Source organism: Barbus barbus (assembly GCF_936440315.1).
Source record: "Barbus barbus genome assembly, chromosome: 9".
NCBI classification, from domain to species: Eukaryota; Metazoa; Chordata; class Actinopteri; order Cypriniformes; family Cyprinidae; genus Barbus; species Barbus barbus.
The window spans coordinates 12,224,612-12,242,913 of record NC_136737.1 but is presented as its reverse complement, the minus strand read 5'-3'; the positions used below and the strand labels follow the sequence as shown (position 1 = coordinate 12,242,913).

The following is an 18,302-nucleotide window of genomic DNA, read 5'->3' as shown; positions in this document are numbered from 1 at the left end:
ACATGCAACAGTTAATCGTTCACAATTACGCTAAGAACATCCATTAAGAAAGTAAATTTTCCTTTCAGTTAGGATGCTGCTTTAAAAAGTAACTGCTTATGTAGGCAGTGAGGCAGCTCATTAGGTTTGGAACAGAGCTATTGTCTCTCAACAACCCATGCGAACTAGAACAATACACTATGTGCCAAGGCATGCCATGCTACTCAAAATAAAAGTTCAATAACTCAAAGTTTACATAAAAGTTTTAACATAAAAGCCTACCTGTGACAGAGTGCCTTGTTAAGCAAAAAGCTGTGTGTTTGTAAGAACTAAATCCATAATTAAGGAGTTTTAATTTTAACCATTGCTTCTGGCTAAAATACGAGTCCATAATCCATAATAATGCTTCCTCCAGTGAAAAATCCATCCCTGTTCTTCTCTCACATCAAAATCCACTGACATATTTGTTTTGGAACTGATTTGCTTATAAATGGGGGTCATGCATATTTCTCTCCTGATTCAGACAAGATGACTTTTTTTCACTGGAGAAAGCAATATTATGGATAATAGACTCATTTTTGATTCACAAGACATTAACTGATGACTGGCCATGTTATGGGTTATTGTTATTGTTGTTTTATCAGCTGTTTGGACTTTCATTCTGACGGCAGCCATTCACTGAAGAGGATCGAGTGGTGAGCAAGTGATGTAATGATAAATTTCTCCAAATCTGCAACAATCACATCTAAATTTTGGATAGCCTGAGTATTTAAAAAAAAAAAATGCAATTTCTGGGTAAAATGTTCCTTTAATGCACAGGCCTCCAATCAATCAGTTTGTTGGGAAATCAATCTCTCCAGAATCACCTCTTTCTCACTAATATGCTCACGCTGGTCAGGTACCTGAGCTAATGGCTCCCAAAGTACTTCTGTCAACGCAACGAGAAGGCTTCTATTAATTATTCAGTCTCACTATGGCTCTGAAACCACAGTGATACCTTACATGGTATTCACAACAGTCTGCAGTCAGTGCTGACACAGGACAAGTCAGCTTTTAGTGTATTTCCCCCCTGGATTGGATAATTAGAAAAAGGTGAAATTAGACACCTTAGAAAATGTGAAATGTGTTGTAGGCTGATAGACAATGGATGAGAGAACTCATCTCATTTCGGGTCAGTGGCACTGGGACTAGTCACATAAGGCAGTTGTCAGTTGTCACATTGTTATTGGGACAAGTTGTCCTAATTTTAAACATTTAATTACTATTTCTTTGTTCTTAAAAAATAATTATATTTTTGAACCATTTACATACTTAGCAATTGTTTTATTGATTCCGTTTTAAGAGTGTATATGCTGTTCAATATTATTATCCCATTATGACAACTTACACCATATGCCAATATGCTCTGCTTCTGACTGGGGTATGTTGTTACAATAGGTCAGTGTGTTTTCAATGATCTGAACCTTTGTCCTGAACAATAACAGTGGGAATGTTGGCTTTAAACATACCTCCAAGGATTCTTGCGCCACAAACTAAACATGTGAATTCCAGACATGTAAATGAATTTACAAAATGACAATTAGGAAAAATATAGTATAATCGTCATAATCACTGGCTCTAAAATGTATTGATAATTTTTATTTTTATATGTGAGATATAGTAATCACGGACGACTAGAAAATTCATTCTAATTCATTGGTCAAAAGATGTGGGAATCCCGCAGAATTGCAATGCTAAAGGCAGATGACAGAGAGAGAGAGAGAGAGAGAAAAGTTCATTTCATTTCTGTCACTGGCAAAACATTTACTATAATATAATTACATACTATCAATTAAAAAAAACAAAAAAAAAAACGTTTAGTCAGAATAAACGGCTAGTTCTGAATGGCATCAATGGAGACACATTCTTATTGCCCCATAATGGTGTAGTTACGATATCTGCCAGCGGGGGCTAACTGTTGAAGCTAACCAGCCAAACCTTGAGTTAAATTCGTTCATTCGTGGGGGTCTGGGTGGGTTTGTAGGGATGGGCGATACCAATTATTTTCTTTCCGATCCGATACCAAGTACTTTCAAGACAAGTATCGTCGATATCGATACCGATACTCCAATGAAATATTTTTATGTGAGTGATTTTATATTGTTTTTTGATAGCCATCATTATTAATATTAAATAAACTACAATGGACATGATTCTTTTTTTTTCCATGTATTAAAAAATATCCCAAAATCACAAAACAAGCAAAAAAACAGATAGGATCCATACTTCTATTTGAGAATCGATATTTTCGATACAACGCCAGTATAGAAAGTATCGATACTTTAGGATCGATCCGCCCATCCCTATTGGTTTGTGAGGAGTGGGAGTGATTCTAAATGGATCACGTGGGATTCTCCCCTAAGTAGGCGGTGACGTCGCAGGGGCTCAGTCAATCAGTCAGCGGAGCGGCGTCATCTCAACAGCTGCTTTCCCTCCCACTAGCGCACCCCACACATCATTTGGGGAAGAGGAGAGGCTTCGCTGCCTTCTACTGCACTTCAGGGTCGTGTTCCGTTAGACAAGGCACGGAGAGGGTCTTTTGCTGCCGTTATTCTGGCAGGAAGAACCCGCGACAGCCACCCTACTCGCTTCCCGCCGATGTTTTTTTTTTCCCCCTTGTTACTTCACTGGGCATACCTCATAATGACTGCAGACGCGCGACGTAGAATGTGACCATTGAAGTTCTTTTTTTTTAATTCTCCGTTCCCGCCTCTAACCGCTACTGTTTATATTTTTGGAGAAATTACAGGCATTCTCTATACAACAGAAGAAGGAGCGAAAGTAGCGGTCTCACACCACAGACAGTTCACGGGGATAAAGCCTAATGTGTACAGTGCCAGACAACAATAGCTCCTGACGGATGGAAGGAGGGGTTTTGCTCCACGAATTCAAGATGGAAAACGAAGAAATACGCCTAAATTCTTGCGAGTAGCGTGAGGGGAAGTGAAGAGGTGGTTTATCGTCGGTTTTTTGGTAGTGCTGGGGGAAATGATGGCGCGCGGTGCGGGTCGACAGACGGCGCGCGCATCTTTCCACTCTGTCACAGAGTGAGGTAGGTCTCATAATAAATAGATATCTCAATATAATATTGTTTTTCCTTCTTCTATTTGCTTTTGCCTTCCTTTAAGGGTAACAATCTCAGTTATAAACCCCATAATGATTACTGAGGAAGATCAGTAAGTAGTTCGAATCTAAGTTGTGTGTAAACAGCATGGACATGTTCAAAGGGCAATGCAGAAGACTTGATTCTAATTCTTGCACACTGTTCACACCAAGAGTCTTAAAAATGGATATAAATGTCCACCACCGAGGTTTTGGTTGACCAAGGAAAGAAACAAATTTTCCATGTGAAATGCCCCAGATTTTGCTAGGCTGTGAGCGGTGAGGTAAGAAAGTATATAAGAACAGGTCGGACTTTGCCCTCATGCTGTCAAAGCATTTACTCCCAAGTCTTTCTTCCAGGTTACCCAGGTAATAAAAACATTGGGAGTAAAATACTAGCAGAAAGGCGTAATGTAGGGCATTTTTAGTAATATTAAATATGTTGCAGTTCATTAAAAGGACTAACGTTGTTCAGCACAGACGATGGCAGATTGTGACAGTAATGTGCATGAATCAACAAACCTATTTGCTCTCATGGGAGATGAGATGTAGTCACATAAGCCATATTAACATAAAAAAAAAAAAAACAATTGAAACCACCTGCTGAAGTATGCAGGGGCCAAGATGTATGCTGGCATGCTTCAAGTATCTCATACAAATTATTCCACCAGGTGTGTGTGTTGGCCACAGTTCTCTTTTAGCAGAACTGGGGGGGATGGTATTCATCTCAGTCCAAGTTATGGATGACAGATGCTCTGAGAATAAAATGCTTTGAGCTGCATCCTCACGATATGTGATTCATTAAACTCACCTTTCAAAGGAACATTCACAAACTTCTGAATGAGGTTTTTATAGACCCTGGCATTTGAGTGATGGATGCAATTATATGTCAAGCACGGCCCGAATGTACCCCAGTTAGGACAATATTTCCAGTTTTAAGCTAACATTAAAATGCGGTGTCATATCTAGTACATATATATAAACACAACCATCAAAGATATGAACAGTGACCGTGCAAATGCAGAACCCATGATGAGTGTTTTCACATGGGACACTCAATGTCAAATTAATCATTCCTTCTGGGAGAATTACTAGCGCATATGGAGATTTATTGAATCTGGTGCGCATTTGTTGTGATTGTACATTGCATTATTGCCCTCTGTATATTTATTTTTTAAATGGCATCCAGAATTTTTTAATCAGTTATTTATTGGCTTGGCCATTTTTGTTATTGTTAAAAGATGTATGTTCAGATTATGGCAAAATGCTTTAAACGAAACATCTCTTACAAAAATATTATTATGCATGCAAATTATTCATAATAGTAGGCTAATGAGTGTCATTGCAAATGCATGTCATTTTTAGAGACACATGCTACCTTTCACTTATTAAACTGAAACCGGCATTTACATGGATAGTCAGTAGAAACATCTCAACAATGCATTGGTTATGGAAAAAATGTTTCGCAAAAAAACCTGTGGGAGCAAGTGGGTTTAAAAGCTTCTGCTTTTATTATTGGACGGTAATAAAAAAATAATAACAGTTATGCAGATTGCTGAGTTATGCTGATCTCTATCTTATTAACTTTGGAGGTGCTTCCTATCAGAAGTCTAATAGCCTCATGTTGCTCTACTAATTGCTGACCGCTGTGGCCACATCACGCTCCTAATTTCTGTAACTGTATGAAACGGAAACTGGTGTAGCTGGAAACTAAAATAAAAAGCAGCTGATGTTATGAATTCTTCTCTGTCGTTAACAAATATATAAATATTTATTTATTCTCTTGTTCCTCCAAACAAGCATGTGTGTGATTTTGGCAAAAACAAAAACACCTAGCACCCGAGTGAGTGCAGTACGTTGCGTTCTCTAATGAGGCTCCCATTACAGGATATCAAATGGATGACAAAGGAAACCTTTGGAGCATTTCATTCACTCTGTTTTGAAGTGTGTTAACCTTTAAAGTAAAGCCAGGCTCAGCCTCTTTACATCTTACTGTAATTGCCCACGCTGGGTGAGCACATTTGGTTGAAAAGGTTATCATCCTCTGATCCAGCTGTTGCAACAAAACAAAACAATCCACAGAGACAAACATTTATAGGTTGAAGGATAGCACATGGAGCTCGCGAAATTGGTAAGAAATATGGCGTATAATTCTTTTACAACAATGTGTCAATGAAAGGAGTCAGAAGGTCACACTAAATGTTATTACACTAAATTGAGCAGTGGTTTATATGTTAGGTAGTATGAAGTTTGCACATTTTTGCAACCCCGTTTCAGTTTTAAACCCTAATTTTTGTGGTTTTGTTTTTAACCAGTACACATTACATTACACAAATTATACTGTGCCATTAAAATGTTTAAAAAGTTAACTGACTTACCATTAAAAAGTCAGTAAGATTTTTTTTAAAAGAAATGAATACTTTTATTCAGCGAGTATACATTATATTTGCCAAGAGTAATAGTTAAGAGATTTGTAATGTTACAAAAGATTTCTATTTCAAATTTGGATCTTTATATTCATCAAATAATCCTGGAGATTTTTTTCTCTAAAATATTAAGCAGCACAGCTAATAAAAGACTAATAAGAATAAGTATTTCTTGAGCACCAAATCAGCATATTAGAATGATTTCTGAAGGATCGTGTGACACTAAAGATTGGAGTGATGAGGCTGAAAATTAAGCTTTGCCATCACATGAATAAATTACATTATTAAAATAGAAAACAGTTATTTTAAATTGTAACGATGTTTCACGATATTATTGATTTTCCTATATTTTTCATCAAATAAATGCAGCCTTTGTGTGGATTAAAGTCTTACGAAACTTAACCCTAAACTTAAATATTATAGAGTAAAAATAATGATGTTCTTAAAATAAGTTAACAGCTTTGAATGGTTGATTTTGATGAATGCAATCGATGCTGCATTTGTATAAGAAAATGGAATAAGATAATAATAAATAATGATAATAATAATAAAAATAATGACTAGATATTTTATTTAAAAATTACCCATTTGTCATTGTATTTTAATGCTCTATGTTGGCTAATAGTTTATGAAATGTATCGTTCTGAGAATAACAACAAAAAGTGCTTTTAAAAACAGGACACCAATTTGTGCCGTATTGTCATAGAACATTTATAAGCACTCCCTCTTCTGATGCTCTCAAAATGAGCCCGAACAAAACATGCCTTTCAAAAACAAGACCCCTGCTTTACCTTTGTAATAATTTCTCTGCTATTTTTAGATCACCATTACTGGGAGTAGGTTCTAGAATCTAATAACCCCCAGTGTGAGAAAGCAATGGTTAAGAGAGCACATTGCTGGCAGGGAGGTCTTTCCCTCTGGTGCAGTGTTGATAAGTTTAAGGTGGAAGGTGAATAAGGGGTGAGGGCTGTTATCACTCGCTGTTTCTGACTGCGGATCCTGCAACACTGCTTGCTGGAGCCTGAAAATTCATTTTGACGGATGCTTCCCCTCTCTGGCTGTTAGAGTGCGTCTGGGTGGGGAGGTGGCTTAGAGGGCCTCTGAGGCAGCAGTGTTCTCACTGAATGCCATGTTGTGCAAACCTGCAATTTAAACTCTCACGCAGCGCAGTAAAGGTTAGCCCATGATATGCAGAGACCCCCGTTAGCAATCTCCCCCACAGTGTTGCCATGTACTGCAAATGTAGGAGACTGGAAAATCATAATGTTGGTGGTGTAGAGAGAAGATTTATGCTGTCATAAACCTTGGTTGTTTCGAAAATCACCAGTGAATTTGCAGGTGATGCCATTGCCAACATGATTTCTGCTGTAGCAATACATGGCTCATGAATGTAATTTAATCTTCTGCTATCCATTGAACTGCGACACTCTTCAGTATTACTCATTGTTTTTCTCTCCTCATTCTTAGAGCACAGAGACATCAGTCTGAGGAAGCAGTCGTCCTTCAGAAGGGAACTGCCCCAAAGCATGACCGTCTGTCACTGGGGAGGGTCAGAGAAACGCATTCCTGCAACTCTCATGAACAGTTTGTCATCCCCCTCGTAGGTCCACCTGCGGCCCTGAACACACCCATCTGCCAGCTCAGATAACCCTCAGGCTGTTTGCAACACATGTTTGATGTGATTGGTTGTGACCGCCGCGCTTTGCTAAGCAGCCCCGCTCTACATCATGCAGTGGCGTCGGCGACACTGCTGCCCCATCAAGATGACCTGGAATGTCAAGCGGTCACTCTTCCGCACACATGTAGCAGGCCTTCTCTCGCTGGCCTCACTCTTCGCCCTCTTTCTAATCTATTGCCACCAGGATTTGCTGCAGGGCCGGAGTTGGTTGCGAGACAACCCCTTGGTTTACACCATGCGGGGTTTGCGCCCCCACAAGGAGCGTGCAAAGGGAAACCAAAGCTCACTGCGAAGCCTCTGGAAAGACAATGGTTATGTGCTCCCCAAACCGTCTGTTAACTTCAATTTCAGTTCTCACCAGGCAGAGATCACTGCCCGGGGGATTGTGGGATTGGAGATCTCGCCGAGCGGGAACAACTCGAATGCTAACGGCAATACCAAGAGCTTGCACAGGGAAATGGGAGTGGGAGGGCGTCTGGCAGCCCAGCCTTATCACTGGCTGCTTAATGAGCCCTACAAGTGCAATGAAAGCAGTCCCTTCCTGCTTTTGCTAATTGCTGCCGAGCCAAGGCAGTTCGAGGCAAGGAACGCCATCAGACAAACCTGGGGCAATGAGAGCGTGGCCTTGGGTTACGGGTTCGTTCGGCTCTTTCTGTTGGGAAGGATACCGAATGCGTATCCCCAGAGCTCCATTGAGGAGGAGAGCTTGCAGTACCATGACATCATCCAGCAGGACTTCTTGGACACCTATTACAACCTTACCATCAAGACGCTAATGGGCATGAGCTGGGTTGCTCGCTATTGCCCGCATGCCCACTATGTCATGAAGACGGACAGTGACATGTTTGTCAACACAGAATATCTCATCCAAAAGCTGCTAAAGCCAAACATGGCACCTCGACAGAATTACTTCACAGGCTACCTAATGAGAGGCTACGCTCCCAACCGCAACAAGGACAGTAAGTGGTACATGCCACCAGAGCTGTATTCCAGCGAGAGATATCCTATCTTTTGCTCAGGGACGGGCTATGTGTTCTCGGGGGACATGGCAGCGAAAATTTACAATGCCTCGTTGAGCATTCGTCGCCTTCACCTCGAGGATGTGTATGTAGGAATCTGCTTGGCCAAGCTGCGGATCGACCCAGTGCCACCACCAAATGAGTTTCTCTTCAATCACTGGAGAGTGTCATACTCCAGCTGCAAATACAGTCACCTGATCACCTCTCACCAGTTCCAGCCCAACGAACTCATTAAATACTGGAGTCACTTGCAAAGCAACAAGCACAATCCTTGCCTTAACATGGTGAAGGATAAGAGCGGGCGATCACGCCATAGGAAGTTGCAGTGGGAAGGTCTTCGGTGATTAGCCAGGGCTCAGGGTGCAGTAGTGTTACCGCAGCATGTGCAAAATTCAGCAGTGTATGAGATAGGGAACAGCACAGTGTTTTTGGTATTGTGAATAGAAAGTATTTTTTTAATTTCAAGAGAGTTGTTATGTATTGTAAGTCTTTTTCAAGGGAAGTGAGAGACATCTACATGTGCAATATCTAGCATGCACAAAAAAAAACATCCGATGGCGATACCGCCATTTTCAGGTGCCAATTAACCGAGATATATTAAGAGGTTGCCAAAACTTCCTCTTCAAGCTAACAATCGAGTGGTATTACTAAAGGCCAATTTTATAGAGATCCTCACTGTTTCTGTAAACAAAAGAAGAAAAAAATCGGGAGTATCATATGGTGGTGTATCAGTACTGTGACACATTTTATTCTCAATGATGTCCACCCCTGACATTATGAGATGATGTTGATTTTTCTATCTACCTACAACCTGCAAATGGTTTACAGTTATCAAACCAAATTAAAAACGGTATGTGTAAAATAAAATTTAATTGCATTATAGATGTCAGATATGATTAAAATAATATTTTTCAAAACTTTACTATGACTAAATACACAGGTCTGCCCTTGATTAGGGCAAGTTAAAACTATTTATTAAATGTATTTCTTAAGCACATTGTCTCGGAAGTGTGGTCTCTTCCAGTGTTACTCAATTTATGTGACATTATCCAAATACTATGTTAGTCAGCCTGAACAGAAACCCTATTTTACAATGTAATTATTTACCAAACACGTTTCGCTAAACAAATACAAAAAAAATTGTCATAACCCACAAACAGACAATGAAAAATATAAAGAGTTGAAAACATTTTTAGCTACCTCAATAAGCCCCAGAAAATTGTCAGCGGCATAAATCTTTACAGGAGACTAGATCTGATCAAATAAACATTATTGCAAATAATTCACTTCTAATTTACTTTTACAGACAGTTGCACCCTTCATTTGCAAGACTAAAAATGTCTTGGTTGTCAAAATTTGCATAATTCATGCACATTTCAAAACATTATGGAGAAATATCAACATTTCGAATCACCATTATGTACTCATTAAATTAAAATGAGACTTGAAAAATCCCAGAATCAGTCCTCAGATGGAACCGAAGACTAATGCGTTAATGATAAAGTAGATAGTGTTGCTCTGGGTCAAAATATATAATTAGTGGGGAGGCTTCACAACACATTAGCTGAAAGTAATCCAATTAAATTGATGCAGGCAACATTTGAAGGGTTTATTTATCATTTTCATTACTCATTTGTCAGTCTAATTTTAATTAACCACATATTCGAGTGACTACGATAAGTAATAGATCTAGAATTTGTGCATCAATTACAGGTGACTCAGAAGACATTTCAGTGTACCCTTCTCACAAATCATAAGCACTTGAGTTTCACAATGTAACAATTACTGTGACATAAACGAGTCCCTGCATTTCTAGTCCTTTGCTTGTTGGAAAACTTTAGTAATTACTAAAACAGACTTTCACAGAGGAAACAGTATTTATTTTAAAGATAAAATATGGAACTTTACCTTAGAGTAAGAATTGCACACTCTTAACTTCTCATGAAAATTCTGTTGTATATAAATATAGCAACAAAAAAACAGGAAATGGTAAAGACTGAAAAATCCTCACATGAAACATCTGTTGTATATAAATATAGCAAAAAAAAAAACAGGAAATGGTAAAGACTGAAAAATCCTCACAAACTTGTTTGTGAGCTGTAATAACTTGAGAATTTCAGTTGTTTATCTCACAATGCAGTCATTGTTTTACCATTTAAAGCAGATCATTTGATGAGTTATATGGAGTTTCATAATATCGTGGCACAGCCAGACAGTTTGTTTCCAGGCCTATACTTGCCCTTAGAAAGTTTGGTTCCACCTCCACCCAGAAATACTAAAAACTGACTTTGACAGTGGAAACCATAACTCTTTTGAAGATAAAAGTTTGAACATTAATGGAATGGAATTATTTTTCTTGCAAGCTCTTGAGATTTCACATCACTTCTTCTTAATATAAAAACAGTACCAAAAATAAGAAGTGCTAAGGACTAGCAAAATTGTTTATGAACTGCAGTAACATCCCTTACCAAAAAGTAGTATACTTCAAGTTTATTTTATAAAGTATATTTAAGTAAAGTTCAAGTATATTTGTAAGTATACTTTATGTAGTAAGTATACAAATATCAGTGTACTAGTAGTATACTTGGAAGGGTACTATTTCAATACTCCTTGAGACTAAATTGGCCCACTTTCTAGTATATAAAAGTATACTTTTAAGTATACCACAAGTAAAACAGTAGTAAACTTTGAGTACACAACTACACTGAACAAAAATTGAATGTGTTTAAGTTTCATAAATAAAAAGAAAGAAAGAAACAAACATCATTTTGAACAAAAAGCTGAAAAAAACTGAATTGGATTCAGAATGATAATAAAAATGTAGTCGCTCAACACCCCAAAGCTTGACAGTCATTATTACCTCTTCATTGGTCAACATTTTATTCCATAAGGTTACACAGTTTCAATGCTGTTTTATGTCAGATGATTGTGTTAGATTTGATGTGGAAGTATCTGTTGTTAAAGTTTCTTCTTCACTTGTGTTTTTTGGAATTTCTTTTACAGAAGATGTGTACTACCGCCCTCTACCGTATAACAATGAAAACACGGATTGTAGCAGCACAAGTCTAGCTCAAATATATATACAGGTCCTTCTCAAAAAATTAGCATATTGTGATAAAGTTCATTATTTTCTGTAATGTACTGATAAACATTAGACTTTCATATATTTTAGATTCATTACAACACAACTGAAGTAGTTCAAGCCTTTTATTGTTTTAATATTGATGATTTTGGCATACAGCTCATGAAAACCCAAAATTCCTATCTCAAAAAATTAGCATATTTCATCCGACCAATAAAAGAAAAGTGTTTTTAATACAAAAAAAGTCAACCTTCAAATAATTATGTTCAGTTATGCACTCAATACTTGGTCGGGAATCCTTTTGCAGAAATGACTGCTTCAATGCGGCGTGGCATGGAGGCAATCAGCCTGTGGCACTGCTGAGGTGTTATGGAGGCCCAGGATGCTTCGATAGCGGCCTTAAGCTCATCCAGAGTGTTGGGTCTTGCGTCTCTCAACTTTCTCTTCACAATATCCCACAGATTCTCTATGGGGTTCAGGTCAGGAGAGTTGGCAGGCCAATTGAGCACAGTAATACCATGGTCAGTAAACCATTTACCAGTGGTTTTGGCACTGTGAGCAGGTGCCAGGTCGTGCTGAAAAATGAAATCATCTCCATAAAGCTTTTCAGCAGATGGAAGCATGAAGTGCTCCAAAATCTCCTGATAGCTAGCTGCATTGACCCTGCCCTTGATAAAACACAGTGGACCAACACCAGCATCACTGACTGTGGGTACTTGACACTGGACTTCAGGCATTTTGGCATTTCCCTCTCCCCAGTCTTCCTCCAGACTCTGGCACCTTGATTTCCGAATGACATGCAAAATTTGCTTTCATCCGAAAAAAGTACTTTGGACCACTGAGCAACAGTCCAGTGCTGCTTCTCTGTAGCCCAGGTCAGGTGCTTCTGCCGCTGTTTCTGGTTCAAAAGTGGCTTGACCTGGGGAATGCGGCACCTGTAGCCCATTTCCTGCACACGCCTGTACACGGTGGCTCTGGATGTTTCTACTCCAGACTCAGTCCACTGCTTCCGCAGGTCCCCCAAGGTCTGGAATCGGTCCTTCTCCACAATCTTCCTCAGGGTCCGGTCACCTCTTCTCGTTGTGCTGCGTTTTCTGCCACACTTTTTCCTTCCCACAGACTTCCCACTGAGGTGCCTTGATACAGCACTCTGGGAACAGCCTATTCGTTCAGAAATTTCTTTCTGTGTCTTACCCTCTTGCTTGAGGGTGTCAATGATGGCCTTCTGGACAGCAGTCAGGTCGGCAGTCTTACCCATGATTGCGGTTTTGAGTAATGAACCAGGCTGGGAGTTTTTAAAAGCCTCAGGAATCTTTTGCAGGTGTTTAGAGTTAATTAGTTGATTCAGATGATTAGGTTAATATCTCGTTTAGAGAACCTTTTCATGATATGCTAATTTTTTGAGATAGGAATTTTGGGTTTTCATGAGCTGTATGCCAAAATCATCAATATTAAAACAATAAAAGGCTTGAACTACTTCAGTTGTGTTGTAATGAATCTAAAATATATGAAAGTCTAATGTTTATCAGTACATTACAGAAAATAATGAACTTTATCACAATATGCAAATTTTTTGAGAAGGACCTGTATTTTTAAAAATATACTTTTTTTAAGTGTAAGTCGAGTATACTTAAATGTCATTTTAAATATATTACTGAGAAGTACATAAAACGTAAACTAAAAGTATACTTTCCTATTTTTAGTTTAATAGAAGTATACTAATAGCACACTTGAATAAAAAAACATTTTCATAAGGGATGAGAATTTTGGTGCAATCATTTATCTTTTTTTTTTTGTTTTGTTAAGAAATGTTTATTGAATGTTCTTCTGGGAACAGTAGTATAAAACAAAAAGCAGCTGTGCAAATTTAGAACCCATCCCACCCCTTGGTAGACTTAAGAATAAATAAATAAATAATAATAAAAATTAATTAATTAATGTTAATAAATAAATAACAATAACATATTTTTTACAAAGATTTTAGAAAAGATGACACAACATTAAAAGCTGCAGTCATTTATCTATGAAAATATTTTGTAAACAGATGATTTTATGCACCGTATGGACTATAAATAATCACTATATTTAAATGTGACAATGCAACACTCAAAATGTGCAAACTGTCCCAGGCATCAGGAGATTTCCAGGAACTCATTGCTTTAGACCCTAAAACCATCTGTTAAGAATTACGTTCTTACTAGACAGAAGACAATTCACGCAGCAACTTGCAATTCCAGTGCATTGCAATCCATTAAATCCTCTGTTGTTAATCATTTATCTCCCTCAATTAATAGGAATCAAAGTCGTGGCCAAGGGCGTGAGAATATAACAAACAGAAGCAGCTTTCATTCCGCCGTGCTGCATGCAATCACAGAGAAAGATTAGCACACTTCATCCACAACACTTTGTCCCACTGATTTACCAGAGAGAGAGAGAAACCATGAAATAAATAATAAAAAACTGGGGGCGAGTGATGAATGAACAGGAAAGAGGCTGTGACTGATCAGTATTGAAAACCTGTGCTGCTCTAAACGTGTGAAAAGTGAACCTGGGAAAAGAACTTTGATGTCCACCATGATGGAGTGGGTCGCCGAAAGCCCGGACCCAGAGATGTGTTTCCAGAAATATAGCGAGTACCAGAGTATGATGAATGTCCCGATAGTGCCAAAAGCTTATAGTACAGTAATGAGATTGAAGAAGAGAAATTCTCGCTGAATCAGTAGGGTGTAATTTTGCTTGTTCATGTTTTCATAAGTAAACGTATAAAACTAATTCTGTCAAATTATTCAAGTGTTGTCAATATTTTAAGGTCAAAAACAGTTTTATCAGATTTTTTTTTTGTGATTTCTGAGCCCACATGCTTCACTGTCTGTGAACAACTGAGATGTTGGCGCCTCTCATGTGGAAGCAGGTGAGGAATTCAGGATCATTGTTGGGACATTGTCAGAGCTTAAACTCTCCTTGTACTCATTAAAGGGATAGTTCACCCAAAAATGAAACTTAGCTAATGATTTATTTAACCTCAGGCCATCCAAAGTGAATATAACTTTCTTCTTTCAAAAGAAAACAATCGAGCTATATTAAAAATGTCCTGGCTCTTACAATGGCAGTGCATGAGGTTTGAGATTTTGAAGTCCAAAAAAGGGCATCCATTCATTATAAAAGTATTCCACACAGCTCCAGGGGGTTAATAAAGGCCTTCTGAAGCGAAGCATGTGTATTAGAAAAATATCCATATTTAAAACTTTATAAACCGTAATCTGTAGCTTCCGCTAGCTGCTAACTGTCATACACGCGTTCACGAAAGAGTATAAAGGCATAGCAGAAGGTACGGTGAGAATATGCTAGACCAAGAATATGCAAAATATATGCATAATAATATAAGAATATGTCTCTTCTTTGCTTATATCAAAATCATCTGACACTGATAATTCGTATCCGCTGGAATGCCACTCTCTCGTGAACATGCATACTACGGTTAGAGGAAGCTATAGATTACGTTTTTAAAAAGTTGTAAATATGGATATTTTTCTTATACAAACACATCACTTCACTTATTAACGCCCCGGAGCTGTGTTGAGTACTTTTTATGAAGGATGGATGCACTTTTTTGGACTTCAAAATCTTGACCACCATTCACTGTAATTATAAATCTTGGGAGAGCCAGGACATTTTTAATATAACTCAAATTGTATTCGTTTTAAAGAAGAAAGTCATAAATCATGAGGTAAATCATTTTCATTTTTGGGTTCACTATTTTAAAACGCTTTAAAACCACTGTTTAACCAGAGACTGGCATTTCAATAATCAAGGTAACAAGTCGTGTTGTGTGAGTAAACATACCTTTTTAATGGAAATAAAAGGCAAGCTGGATTAGAAAGTGAGTGCTTTTTCTTTGCAAGGCTACCATGCAGAATTTAACATTTAAGAATGTTGTGAACAATTGCAGTCAATTTAGCTAAACCCACTTTCCTCATTTGCTCAGACACATTCATTCAGACAGCAAATGGGAGCAACATATGAATATAAACCTGTGAATACTACATCGGCGTCAATTACATGATGTTCTTTTGTCCATAATAGTTTATTCAAAAAGTCATTAAAATTCAATTGGTGCATACAGTGACTTGAATAGGCTTCTTCTATGATGAGCATGTTTTTAATTTCTGAATGAATATTCATTTTCATATTTTTGGGGGGCCATAAAGTGAAAAGGGTGATACTGTCTTGAACCCATAATGGAGAAAAAAAAGCATCATTAACAAAAAAGAAAAATTCTTAAAAATAAAAACCGATGACGAATAGACACAACTTTTCTCCTTTTTCCTTTTCTTTATAATGGACACTCTTATTTCCCATTGACTCCCTCATTATAATGAATAACCTACAATACCACTAAGCAATGCAGGATTACTTTTTTGCAAAACAAATCCAATTCTACTCCATCCTGGACCCAATACGTTTACATTTATTCATTTAGCTGACGCTTTTATCCAAAGCGACTTACAATTGCTATATATGTCAGAGGTCGCACGCCTCTGGAGCAACTAGGGGTTAAGTGTCTTGCTCAGGGACACATTGGTGTCTCACAGTGGATTCGAACCCGGGTCTCTCACACCAAAGGCATGTGTCTTATCCACTGCGCCATCACCACCCAATAGAAAAAAAAAAATCCTCGTGGATGTTTGCCAAAGTAGAACTGTAGTGAGGAATGATAGTCCTACACCAGCACTTAAGACAATCTCTTTTAAGGAGCACAACACTGCACAATGTCTCAGAGCACTAATGGCTATGCTTTCCGGGAGATGTCCGAATGGAAAAATCAATGTGTTGATCTGCTTTGACGTGTAGAAGCTGAGAAGGACTTGCTTTCATGATAGCAACACTGCTATAAAAGGCTCTTGAAAAAGCTGATGAGGAACAGACCCCAATGCTATTTTTGACCACATAACAGGCGGGAACAAAGGCCCATCCTTTATTACCCTCATACTCCTGTATGTGTTAAAACACACCACAAACAAGCTTTAGATCCAACATAATGGCCTCCAGTGGCCATTTGTTACTTCTGGCTAAATGACTTGTTGCCTCAGAGGATCATTCACACTATATGATCCCTTTGTAACCCAATGACAAGCTCACATTGATTTATTTTTTTTGTTTTTCATCAAATGTCAACGACGACTGATGGTTGACATTTGTTGTAAATATTCCAAATACTGGCTCTCTTCCACAATGTCCTGATTCTGGCACCAGATAGACAGGGTGATGGAGTACAACTGATTATCATGGACGTTGTGTTATCAAAACCAATCATGTGAGAGATCTTCATCAACGGAAGATTATTTACAATTAGCTCAATTAATGGGTGCATATCTTTGTGTAATTTCTCATATTCACCTACTCCGAAGCTATTTTACTCAAGATATTAGATGATAATAGCTGTAAAATGAGATTATATAGCTTAAGTTTAACAGAAAATCCATTAGAAAATAGACATTTAACTTCGTATACATTTTTGCGTGTGAAAAACAAAATCCATACTGCAACATGAAAAGGCATACAAGTATACTTCTCAGTCAGTTCTTAATTATTCATAAAAACTGAATATTCATAAATACTGAATAAATATTCATTTGAGCCTGACTCAAACCTTGAATATGACATGCATTTTTATTGAACACTGTTATGCAACAACAAATATCTTGAAAATGAATCTCGGTTTAATAAAAACCTGACAGATCTCCTCACATTTACAACATTAAAATCACATCTTAAGAGTCCATGATAGGAAATATGCTATAAAATGATTCATATTTCAAAGATTTTGTTGGCACAGCAGTTCAACCACTTCAAGTTCGCATTAATTTTTTATTGTGTTTTCGATTGATTTAGTGGTCTGCAGAGTCTGTGCCAAAGCGAAAACCCTGACCATTTCTGTTTACAGTAAATTCATAATTTATGTCGCTTAGTATTAATGTGAACTTTAGATCACCATAATAGCGCAAACTCTCTGAGAACACCATGAACAATCACATAAATGAAAAACCACACAATGTTAATGTTTTCCTATGACACATTTTCATACACTCCACTGTTCCCCTTTAAAAATTCCCAAAAGGAAGAACCCCTGCTATTCTTGCCTGTAATTTATCATATCAGAAAAGCAAAAAAAAGCATGCTGCCTTATTGCTGGAGGATCTTAGAGCTTTACATCTCACTTCCCATGAAACACAGTTCATAAGAGTGCACATGGTAACAGCAGACCCCTCAACAAATGCAAGCTGACAACTGGAGCAAGACTCCAGGGTTGACTGTTTCCCTAGCATGTGTAACATAACCAGATAGACAGCCAGTATGTCAATCCAGTATGTCGTGCAGAACTTGAGGAAGGCATCAGGGGTTTCCTTGAGATCTGTAAATGGCCTCTAATGTCCACAGCTTTCATTATGCGCTCTAGAGGGATTTCACTTAAGCTTGTTGAGAAGTGAAACTCGGGAACCGTATCCAGAAAAGTTCAAACAAGTTCAATCATGCACAACATGTCATAAAATTATTAATGTTTATGACATGCACAACATCATAAAAATGTATAATTTGCTAGAAGCAAACCACTAAGAAGTGCTTCTTTATCTGATTGTGTGGACCTTTTGTAAATAAACCGTCTTACAACACATTATATGCACAAAATTAATAAATTAATAAAAATGAATCTTTTAAAGAAGGAACTAATGTAAACAAGGAAATGCTTCTTGGACTGTGTGCAGTTTTGTTTATGTGGTCGGTAAACTTTCTTACACTTCTTACAACAGCTTTTTTTACATTCTCACTTGTCAGTCTGTAACAATGTCCTACACATACATCACGGGAAACCCCTGTGACTTATGTAATATTTTTCCAGAAAATTAACAAAAATGAATCTGAAATTTAATAATAATAATATTAGTTAAGTAATTCTGGGTTAAATGGTTGTGTTGGAA

The 18,302-nt window shown here is 37.8% G+C and overlaps 1 protein-coding gene across 1 annotated transcript; it reads left to right on the top strand.

Annotated features, from left to right (window-relative positions):
* The first annotated feature begins 2,405 nt into the window (after positions 1-2,405).
* LOC306875346 (beta-1,3-galactosyltransferase 2-like) lies at positions 2,406-10,979 on the top strand. Its single transcript, XM_079425848.1, has 2 exons — positions 2,406-3,070; positions 7,014-10,979. Exon 2 carries the CDS (start codon positions 7,274-7,276, stop codon positions 8,585-8,587), a length of 1,314 nt encoding a protein of 437 aa, XP_079281974.1. The 5' UTR covers positions 2,406-3,070; positions 7,014-7,273; the 3' UTR covers positions 8,588-10,979.
* Positions 10,980-18,302: the final 7,323 nt, after the last annotated feature.

Excerpts from the sequence above, each read along its gene's own strand:
- LOC306875346 (XM_079425848.1), top strand. The coding sequence starts at position 7,274 with ATGCAGTGGCGTCGGCGACACTGCTGCCCCATCAAGATGACCTGGAAT.